The 12,029-nt window shown below is 35.7% G+C and overlaps 1 protein-coding gene across 1 annotated transcript in view; it reads right to left on the bottom strand.

The window, feature by feature from the left end:
- Positions 1-224: 224 nt before the first annotated feature.
- Positions 225-12,029, bottom strand: part of KLHL20 (kelch like family member 20) — a 61,438-nt gene continuing 49,633 nt past the window's right edge. Inside the window, exons 8-12 of the mRNA XM_003767447.4 lie at positions 11,787-11,930; positions 10,393-10,526; positions 9,292-9,500; positions 5,377-5,483; positions 225-2,083 (exon numbers count right to left, since the gene is read on the bottom strand). Coding sequence (XP_003767495.1) covers positions 1,999-2,083; positions 5,377-5,483; positions 9,292-9,500; positions 10,393-10,526; positions 11,787-11,930 — 679 coding nt within the window. The 3' untranslated portion in view covers positions 225-1,998. The remainder of the gene's footprint in view (positions 2,084-5,376; positions 5,484-9,291; positions 9,501-10,392; positions 10,527-11,786; positions 11,931-12,029) is intronic.

Raw genomic sequence — 12,029 nt, 5'->3', positions numbered from 1 at the left:
ATTCTTCCCTACTACCACCATTAAGTATTAATGATCTCTCAATCTCTGTTAAACTATATAATTAAGCTTACAAATTTTGATAGTAATTTTTAAAAATATAAATTACTCACATCTGAACTGTAAAAACAACCTACTAAGGCATTGCTTCCATTAGGTATTCTGTTCTGTAAAATCAGTAAGTGGCAGCTGGACAGTTACCTAAACAAAAAGGAACAAGCACTAAATAGCATTAAAGAAATTTATTAAGGTAAACACTATTTTTTAAACAAGTTACTCATGCTAGAAAAAGCATAAATGATACATGTAAACAACTGTTTACCAAATACTTCTTTTTTTCTTGTAAAGGTGCAAATGATTTTTGAATGTAAACACAAGAATTGCCAACCATTTCTGTTGGGGGGAAAAAAGGGATGGTCATTCACTTTTGTTGTCATCACAAAAGTCTTATTCCAAGACTTTCATATCAAGCACATGAATAAGGAAACAAGGAAAAAACCCCAGAAGAAATGAGGGTTTTTTTTTTTTTAACATTGCTTTTCCTTTTCAGTAACCTTACATGCTTAGCTCTTCACCAGCGAGGATGAAGGCAACGGAGTATAGTTTTACACAACAAACAAAATATCGTTAGACGCCTCAATTGGTTTCGGCTCACTAACATGGACTCTTGTTACACGAATTGTAGAATCCCATCTTGTTGCAGCAGGCCTCAGGCTCTCCAGGCCTACACACTTAAGTGCAAGGACTTGCATAACAGTGTCCACTGAGGGGAAGATATCACCTCTCCTTGCTGGTCCAAAGTAGCAATAAGGAAATAGAAAGCAAAGTTGCTTCGGTCTGCAATGCTTTTGAGCAAGAACTCTTGCAGAGTTGCAGATGAATCTGCAGGGTTCTCCAGGCAGTATGGGAGGGTACCCTACTGGCTTTTTAGAGGCACTGAGCAGAGCTCTAGTTCTAGCAGAAAAACCCAAGAGGAACATTGTTTTAAAAAGACTGTAATAAAATCAGTCAATGAACAAATTCATATAGGAAAACAAGAATCAAGTTGTCACTGAAGAAAACTGCAGCATTTGAGAGTCTAGACTTCTTTTTATTGACTTGACATTCCTTTTTGACTTCATGTTTAAAAGTGAGCTAAGAGTTGTTTGTTTTTTAATGACTTTCAAGTCATGCGGTACTTTAGTAAGAAGGCTGACTAACATATTTTGGATAACTAATTTTTTTTGTAATTGCTGATCCTTAGGAGCTGATCCATCAAAAATAGTTTTGGAATTGGAATACCCTGAAGAAAATAGGTTATATGTATAGTCTTACCCCCAAAATGAGCATTTTTCAAAGTCAATTACTTTAAAATAACAATTAGGGTTTTGTTGTTTACTTTTTTTTTCTTCTTTTGGTGATGAGTACAAAGAAAAACAGATATGTAACAGATGAAAACATGTAAAGACATTTAAGAGATGAAAACAAAAAATAAATATTCTTCTGCACATTGTCAAAAACTTTTGTGCAAAGGTGGCATCTTGTAGGTCAAGTACTTTTTTCTGAAGCTTTCTGTAAATAAGGCAAAAGTAATGTTTTCAGTATCATTTTCCACTTTTGCCCACTCCACACTACAGTTTCCACTATGTGGGAAACCGTTTCATTTCATCTTGGAAGAGGCAACTTGTTCCCTTTGCCAGACTCCCAACACATCTCTTAGTTCTGGGGTCTTGCTTATGCTGGAGTGCTCTGAAGGTTTTTTGCTCAAAAAGCATATTGGTATTTAAAAAATTAAAATACAAGCGAAGCTTCAACGTGTTGAGAAGAGTCCAGCCAATGCAGTTTCCAATAGCTGCTCTTTCAGAAAAGTCACTGGATTTATATTTCCACATTGAGGCACCGGCAAAGAATAAAATTTGATCTGTTTTCAAAACCTCACACAGCTCCAAAGTCAACGAGTCTTTTCCACTAGACACACAGGCATATATGTGAATGAGAACCATGGGGCTTCCTCACAGACGCTTACCATATGTGAGACTCACAATGTGTCATTTTAATCACACCTACACCACCCCCTAGCCGACGATAATTCATACCACCATATAACCTGCAAAAAAAGAAATAGAGTCAGATTTTCTAGTAGTTTAATTTCTGTTCATAAACTATCCAAGTAAAACCAGCACAAGATGATAACAAATCAACCAAAAATGTTTATTGAGCATAAAAGTTTCTCTCTGGTATGGTGTATCTTATAGTTAAAAATGAAAAACAAAATATGGCAAGGTGTAACTTTGGGGCTTTCTCTACTCAAATTTCATTTTAAAATCAGTCCATTACCCTGTCATTATGCCTTTATCAATTGTCTATCATATGCTAGAAACTCTGCAAGGCAAAAGGGGAAAAAACAAAAAAATCCCTCCAAAATCCAAGCCCAAAGTAAAAACATCACTCATTGCTGGAAGTATTCATGTACAATCAATACGACAAAGTCTTTTGGAGTTTATAACAGAATTTGAGTCCTGTGATAGGACATGATAATCAAACAACTAATGTGTCACAGGTTGTCCTGAAAGAGGCATGTCCAGAATACCAGATGGGATAGTGATGCATTTGTTGAGGTCACAAGTCCCGAGGAACTTGTGGTGCTGAGAACACTGTGCCGAAAAGGAAACCAATAGAGGGAGACCAGGGAAGAGGGCAAAGACCAAAAGAAATGGAAGCTATTCAGCATGGAGGAGAGAAGACTCTAGGGAACATGACAGCAAGTTGAATAGAAGAGGTTATTAAAAACGTATTCAGAAATAGGATCAAAGGATGGAAAATGCTGGGAGGCAAAACTGAGAACTGTTCAAGGAGCTGCTTCACTAGAGAACATCAAGGAAAAGCTGGATGACTTGACTGTTCCCGAGAAGATGCTATGGCAAGGATCTCACACAGGTACAAATGCATTTGGGCTTGATGGCCTCTGAAATCCTCTCTAACTCTAAGTTTCTGTGACAGACTAAATCACCATTACCTATTTCAGTTTGCTGGCCATCCAGTTTTTTAACAAAGAGGAGAGGACTAAGGGCTTTGGGATTAAAAGTTAAAAAAGCTCAAGATTCCAAATTTGCCAAATTCCAAGCAGATTATTATTTTTTTTTCATTTCTTAATCTGAAATATTAAAATGGATGTTGCTACATTTAACACTGGAAAGAAACCTGGCTTCTCAGTTCTTTTCCATCTTCTAAACTAATTATAATTTTCCTCTTTTTTGGGGGAGAGTAAAAGAAATTTGTACTGATAATAAAATGAAAGTGATGGAGAGACTATGGAAGAAAGAGAACTCTAAGAACTCTGAGGTAAAATTCTCTTGAGGGATAGTGTAGAAAGGCTGAACCTAGGAACAGTAGCCAGAAACTTATCACTGTCCCAGGAAGGGTCTCTAAAGATTAGTTAGAGCAGTTAATGTAGTAGCAAAATATTTAGTAATAGATTGTTCAGTACTCTTCCATTTTATTCAACCAAATATTGTATAACTCTGTGGCCCACGTAGTGCCTGGCACATTGCTGAATAAACGAGTGAATGAATTCATGCCTCTTTAAATACTATGATTAAGTCCTTAAAAGGATTCCTGCTCTTGCTGAAACCCAAAGGAAACTATGAGGGGGAAATAATGTCTAAATCAGCAGTGTATCACTATGGTATGTTGACTATTTTTTCTTGTAGGGATTACAGCATTTGGTAATACTTGGTTACTAGTTTTAGCAATTTTTTGCATGTTACAGTTAAATAAGCAGGATAAATTAAACCAAATCCCTAAACCAAAGCCCTTCTCAAAACAGTTTATTATGGGGTTCAAATAATGGGAGGAAGTAGTCAATATGGGTGAACTCTCAAAAACAAATGGCAATTATAAAAATTCTTGCCAGTCCAATGCAGATGACACTATTTTCTTTCTATTTGATCCAATAGATTTCTAACAAAATAAATCTCCCACAAGGAGAGATTGTTTTAAAACTATCTGCCAAATAATATATAAACAACCAATCTAAAGCTGCTTCAGTTGAAAGAGGCAGAACAGTGCAATAACTTGCAAGTTTCCTTCAAACATTATATTCTATGACTCACTGAAGTTTAATCTTGCTAGTAAAAAAAATGTCTTAAACAGGTTTAATCAATCATCTGTAAGAAGAAGCATTTCCATAGAACAGAAGACAGAACTCTTTAGAAATTATTTGTGCAAATAAAAATTTATGCAAAAAAAAAAAAATCAAAATTTTTCAGATGATCCTAAGCATTTCACAAATTTAACTTGGGAATGTGAAGGGCAGCTTGATATAGCAGAAAAAGCACTACACTTGAAATCAACAGAATGTGGATTCAAATACTGATTGTGACATTTATTAGGCATATCATAGAAGCAAGTCATTTTACCCAAGCATCAGTTTTCTCATCTATAAAGTGCTATGGTGATACTTGTACTGACCTCATAGGTAGAAAGTGCTTTAGAAAGGGTTCTCTTTTTTAAAAATACATGTTCTGCATAGGAGCATAAAATTAAATCGTAAAATAAATGCGAAAACTTGATTAACTTCCCAAATAGTCCTTATCTACTATTTCCTTCTAGAATTAAAACTCATAATGAAAAGAAATACTTTAAAGGAAGAAAAAGCAGATTATTTAAGCTTGTGTCTTTATTTCCCCATCTGTAAAAACAGTACTATACTGGGGAGTTAGGAGATCTGGTTTCTATTTTCAAATAATTTAATTTTACTACAAGTCATTTAATTTTTTTGCATCTCAGTTTTTTCATTTATACAACAAGCAAATTGAATTAGAGGATCTCATAGCTCTAAAATTGTAATTCTGTGTGTGTGTGTGTGTGTGTGTGTATGTGTATGTATTTTAGTACCTCACTTGTGATGTCATGGCAAGTTATAAGCTGATATGAGTATATGTGACAGTTATCTGAATGCTTTGGCAAAATGGCATCAATTTAGATTCAAGGCAGTATTACTACTGCAATGAACAATTTTGGATGTCTTTCTGTGACTAGAGTTACCACTGCAGAGAAGCAAATAGCTGAAGAACAAATGTCAGGAATTAAACTATCAAAAATTTTTCTAACTGGTAAGGTTAAGAAATGGCTGCCCCAAACGATATAAAAATATAAGAAATTTTAAAGTTGAATTAAGTGCCAAAGATTAAAGCTAGATTAAACCATTTCATTTCAATAGGCATTCAGGCCAAATCAAATTAAATGCTATGTTAATAATTTCTTTCCAATGAACTGCAAAGAGAACAAGTTCTTGACTCAATTATTTTAGATTATTTCAGATCATGTCATCTTATATACATATAATGGCCCAAGTTTGTGAATGAAAAAGATGTTTTCTCAGTACAGCTTAAAGATTACCTCCATGTGTTAGCATCAGGGTCAAAAACTTCAATTGTCTTCAAATATGTTGTACCATCAAAACCTCCTACTGCCATAAGTTGTCCATTTACTACTGCAAGGCCGACCTATAAGGCAAAAACATAAAAATTATTAAGGAGACAGAAAACTATAGCAAATTTTAGATCTCCCTAATTAGATTGGTCTCATTAATTAAAAAAAAATACTCCTTAAATTCTATTGATAAAATGATATAATGTATAAAAAAGTAATTTGAAAGCCTGAGTTACATAAATGTCAATTATTATGCTTTTTATTAATTCATGTTCAATAAGAGGCAGCACTGAAAAGTAGGCTGACCTTTAAATCAGAAAGATGTGAATTCAAGTCTTTCTTCTGCTCTGTACACTCTATATGATCATTGTTAAATTTAACCTCAGCATCATGCAACATTCAAAGAGTATAAATGTGTTGCAGTAGTATTGGCATGGGGACTTTCTTTATCTGAAGTGCCCTGCACTGATGAAATCACAGGCTTGGACTAAAAAGTACTGTTCAAATTCATTTGAATCTCTACACCCTCATACAGACATTTTCAGTTATATTATATATAAACAGAAAAGGAAATAGAAGTCCATAACTTGGTAAATGACCAAATCTACAAAATTATACTTATTTAAAAGTCAGAAAAAGTCAACTCCCAAAACATTTATTAATATTTAAATGGAATAAAATAATTTAATATAAGAATATTTAGGAATCTCATTCAACTGAGTATAGTAATGACATCAAAAGGAGGAGAAAAGCTGCAGAGCATCTAGAGAATGGCAACTAGGATGGTAAAGGACCTTGAGTACAAGCCATCTAAGGACTGGCTGAACAAACTGGAGTTATTTATTCTGAAGCAGAGAAGACTGGAGTAGGGGATTAACAGTTATCTTTAAGTATTTGATGGGATGACATATAGAAAGGTTTGATTTGTTCTGAAAGTTACAATGAGGCAAATTTAGATTTGAATAAAGATTCAGCTCTCCAAGATGGATAGGGAGGTCCTTCATCACTGGAATGCTGTAAGCTGAGGCTGAATGACCACTTTTTATTTATGCTGTAGGAAAATATTTTTGGGGAGCATGATTTACATTAAATAACTGCTGAGAATATTTTCAGTTCTGAAATTCTCTGAATTGAAGTTAAAAGACTGTTCATTAGTTATTGGTAATATGAATTGATAGCTAATATTTCCACTCTATTATGTTTTGGCCATGTGAATATTTTAATTTATTATTAATGCAAACTAGTATTTGTTCATTATCACTTAAAACAACTTTTTTCTTTCTTTCTGTTGTCTTCCTTCTTCTCTGCCCTGGCCATTCTGAAGCAACCTTTCCTGGCTAATGTCCCCTTATGACTGGACAATGATTCCCTGTTCCTACTCTTCTTGAGGGAAACCAGAATTTCCTGTGCTGTCTTGACTTTTAGGCCTACTTTCCTCTATTTGTGGAGTGTTACTCATCCTGCAGGAAAGATACCCTGATTTAGGTCTTTTCATCTACCTGCATCTAAGTTCTTTTTATGTGTTATTCCCTTAGATATTTTCCTCTTCTGGGTTTGCATCACCAACTGCCTACTAGACACTTTGAAATGGATATTCCAGATACATTTGAAACTCAACATGTTCAAGACAGAATTCACTATCTTTTCTCCAAAAACTACTTCTCTTCCAAATTTCCCCATATCTTTTGAAGGCACCATCATTCTTTGTTGTTATGATTCTTACAAGGTGCTAAGTCATTGGAATTGATAGGCACTCCAGGAGATTCACAAGTCCAGGAGATTCACAAGTCAGGAAGAACAAGCCCACTCTCAGAGGAGTCAACTTTAGAGTTCACACCTTTAAGAGATCATATATAAGGCGCTTCCACAAGCCAACTAGAGACTTTTGGGAGATTGAGAAGCTAGGATTCAGTTGGGCAGAATGAAGGATTCAGAGAGAGCTAGAGGCAGAAGCTGGAAGAGCTAAAAGACTAGCAACAAGAGCTCTTGGAACCAAGGAGAGAAATAGGCCTCTAAGAAAGTTAACTGGGCTATTTTGAAGGAGACAATAAAGGATCTGAACTTTTAACAGCTGACTGCATTTGAGGTGATTATTACTTTGAACAGAAACTAAGGCTGCCGTCAGAAGCTCCCCAAGAAACGATTCTAATTTAGAGAAGAGAACACTACACTTTGTCTCCCAGGTTTGCAATTAGTTGGCATCTTCATCAACTCCTCTTCTTCACTGTACATGTTGCTTTTTAGTCTAAGATGCTAAATCTTGTGCTATACCCGAAGCATTCTCACTTGCTATGGCCACATCTCTAGTTCAGGCTATCATCCTGACATGAATTACTGCAGCAGTCTCCTCACCGGTCTCCTTGCCTCATTCTCTTTCCTATCCAACTCATCCTCCATATATCTATCAATGTGATTTTTCTAAAGGGCAGGTCTGACCATGGCACTTCTCTTCTCAGTCAAATTTAGTGGCTCTCTCTTGCTTATAGGATCCTCTATCTGGCATTTAAATTCCCTCATAATCTGGTCCAAATCTGTAATACCTTTATTATATATTACTTCCTTTTCCACAGTTTATGGTTTAACTAAATTGGCCATCTTGCTATCCCTCACAGGATACCCCTCTCTCCCACCTCTTTGGCTTTGTATTACCGTTTCTCATACTTAGAATTCACTTCCTCTTCACCTACATCTCTTAGAATACTTTGTTCCTTCAAGATTCAGCTCGAGCTCGACCTTCTATGTGAAGTCTTTCCTGATCTTCACCCTCACACACAAGTAGTGCCCCTCTTCCTCAAACTATTTTGTATTTGTTTTGAATATGATCTGTGCATAGAAGCACACCTACTCACCCAAATATATAGTGTGTCCCAGAAGAATATGAGCTCTAATCAAGGCACGGGACATAGTAGGTACTTAATAAATACTTTTTGATTAACTAGGAGCATTTATGGTAGTGGGAAGACACTAATTTCTGCCTTCATAATATCTGGATTTGCACAGCTATTTCAGATGCATTTTTTATACATACTATTCTACCACATCAGAAGTGCAGTGGATGCTATGCTGGACCTGGAGGTCCAATATGATCTCAGTTACTTAGTTCTGTGACTCTGGGTAAATTACTTTACTGCTGTCTTCTTCAGTTTTCTCAACTGTAAAATGAGGCTAATATAGCACTGACCTCAGAAGGTTGTTAGGAGGATTCAATGAGATAATATTCATAAAGTCCTAAGTATAGTGTTTAGCACATAGTAGGAATATAACAAATACTTAGTCCCTTCCCATCCTCTTTGAAGTATGATACTAAAAAATGTACTGAAAATACACTAGAAGTCACCTCTGTCCAGGCTATGTCTTGCTCAGTAAATCTCCCAAGCCAACCTAATCTGTACCTATGTCCTGATAATAGAATGGAATAAAATTGACTCCGGGAGATGGGTGGTGTCTTGTATTTACCTTTTGTTGACTTAGTTATAGAGATATATTTTGCTATAATGGTTACAGACAGAATTGGGGTGGGAGAAAGAAGTAATTGAAGATTGTTACAGAGTGGGAAAAGACACAAAATATTAAAAAATAAACTCAATTTTTTAACTGTGATATGACTCAATAATAGAAGTTTTAACTGGTAACAAAAGTACACAAAAGTTTCATTTTAAGAACTGACACATTGAAAAAAACTATTCTCTGTCCACAAGAGGTAGACTTAGACAAAATCTGCAGTAAATTAAATAATTAACAGCAGTCCATAGCTTTCATTCTACTACAATGTACTTTAAAGACCCCATTTTCCCAACAAAATGAATGTTTCCCTAATAATTCCCTTTAACAAGCTCTCAATAAAAAGAAGCCATTCAGGTCTCTTTGAACTCTGGTACTTACTCCACTTCGGCGGGATGTCATGGCCACCACTGGAGACCACTGGTTGGTTCTAGGGTTGTATCTCTCAGCACTGCTGAGCTCGGTGGTGTCATCTCTGCCTCCTACAGCATAGATCATGTCCTGATACACTGCACAGCCAAGGTGTTTCCGACGGGTCCCCATAGGGGCTATTGTGTGCCAGCGATTTTCCTGGGGGTTGTAGCGCTCCACTGCAGGGGAAATAAAATCATTAAGGGATTCTCAAAGCATTTCCATAGTTTCATTAAATATTGTTAGTGGAACTTTGTAAGCCTGGGTCACTGTGACTTCAATGCCTCATAGTTTTAAATAAGGCAAATTCTTAATAGGCAGCCTGGATATTAGCTTCCTTCCATGTCACAATTTTAAATATAGCCAATCACTTACTATCAGTTTTACTCTCCATACTAAGAAAGACAGAAAATAATAATAGGCTCAGGCAAAATGTTCACTTTGTCTAGAACTGGTAATGATTTAAAAATCACTATTCCCATTAACAGTGGGGAATATGTTTACTTGAACAGTGATATGAAGAACAGATTAATACAAGGCATTTCTTTGGAAATGTGACCATGTTAGAAAAACTGTCCTATTCTTGTTTTCCATAGTTGTCTTAATAGCTTGGAAAGAAAAGAAGGAACAATTTTGGTATATCTTAGAAGGCTAAAAACTGTAGAACAATTTAGGGAAAAGGCAAAGGTTAGACTACGCCAATCTATCTAGACCTTATTCAGTGTCTAAATGATAACCTTTACTCTTTTTTATTTTAGAATAAGAGGAGAGAGTTACAGTAATTTTTTTGTACAGCTCTGCCTGAGACAGTCAGGTGGTATAGTGGGCCTGGAGACAGGAAGATTAAGTCATTTAACATCTGTTTGTCTCAGATGTGTAAGATGGGAATAATAATAGCACTTGCCTCCTTGGAATTGTTGGGAGGATGAAATGAGGCAAGTGTAAAGTACTTAACACAGTACCTGGCACACAGTAAGTGCTGTTGGCTACTGTTAACATAATTAGTGGTTTGACATATTGAGACCTTTTTCATGTTTTTGGGAGGCAGTCAAAATCTTAGAAAGGACTAACCTGTATTGAGTGGAGATGTCCCATCGGAACCACCTACAGCATATAAAAATCCTCCTAACACAGCCACTGCCACTCCGAGCCTCCTGGTGCTCATGGAAGCTACTCGAGTCCACTTATTCTCCTTTGGGTCATATCTGTAGTAAGAAAATATAAAGCCTGGGTACATGTTCTACTTAGGAGGCAACTTTTTTTGCAGGACCTATATTACACCAAAGATCCTTGAAGATATAATTTTGCTTATTGACAAATACAGTGAAACTGTCAACATTTTAATTAACTGTAGTGGAAAAATCCTGTGGATTTATGTCACAGTCAGAATGAAATATAAGTAGAAAATGTTGAAAATTCAGATTCTAAGGCAGCTAAATGGTACTGTAGATATAACATGAGGCCTGGAGAGTTGAGTTTAAATGTGACCCCAGATACTTACTAGCTATGTGACCCTGGGCAAGTCACTTCACCCTGTTTACCTCTATTTTCTTCTCTGTAAAATAATCTGGAGAAGAAAATGGTAAACTATTTGCCAAGTATTTTTGCCAAGAAAACCCCAAATGGGGTCATGAAGAATCAAATATGACTGAAATGAATGGACACACACAGAGACACGAATACAAAACACAATTGTTTATAAGGCAGGAGAGTGAGTTACAAATGGGAATAGCAGATTTAGCCTCAGATCCTGAAGAAAAGACATACCATACATAAATATATTAAAAAAATATCCATATAAAGATCTCTTAAAAAGAGAATATATAAGTAAGTGCTAGCTAACATAGAAATACTACACATACACATACACACACACACAGGAAGAGTGCAGAGTGAATGACAAGACTGGTTAACTGGGGGAAGAGAATGATGTTTAACAGAATTCTTTTAATGATCCCCAAGTTTCTCTCTGAAATAAAGATCCATTTTTAAAACCCCACCATTCTTTTGCTATTGTTATATGATTGTGAATCATGGAATACTATAGTCTCTGAACAAATGAAATTAAGAATTTTTCTAAATAAAATGGAAGGGGCAAATGATGGGTATCAGCAGGGGATAACATATTAAAAACAAGAATGACAAAGAAGTGGCACAAACAACGCCAGAAGAGAAATGTGTGAATGAAAAGAAAGATGGGCTTATCAGATGGCAAGAATGAAGGATAAATAATGGACAGTTAATAGGCTCTACTAGAATTGGATTAAATAATAGTAGAGTTTTAGAATTCCAAATCAATACCTATTAGCTTCTTTTAAAAGATTTCTATAGTTTTTTCCACTCAGAAACTTATTTTATTTTATAATGTGAGTAGAGACAATTTTGCTTTTTCTTTGTATTAAAAGGCCCAAGCCTGGCACACAGTAAGCATTTAATAAAGGATTAATTAAAAAAAAAAAAATCACCTCTCAACAATATTGAGACAAGAGACGCCATCTTGTCCACCCACAGCATACAGATACCCTCCAAGAACTGCTACTCCAACGCTAGTCCTGCAGGTGCTGGTAGGAGCCACATCACTGCTCCACTGATTTGTTTTTGGGTCATATCTGTCAAGAATAAATCAATAGTTGAGTTTAGTTTACCCTGCATATACAGGAAATCTCAGATTAATTTATACATTTTTGTCAAAGGGGATACATATGTCA

The sequence above is a fragment of the Sarcophilus harrisii genome, chromosome 4, assembly GCF_902635505.1.
Source record: "Sarcophilus harrisii chromosome 4, mSarHar1.11, whole genome shotgun sequence".
NCBI classification, from domain to species: domain Eukaryota; kingdom Metazoa; phylum Chordata; class Mammalia; order Dasyuromorphia; family Dasyuridae; genus Sarcophilus; species Sarcophilus harrisii.
Note: the sequence above shows the minus strand (reverse complement) of the source record. Positions and strands in the feature narration are given on the sequence as shown.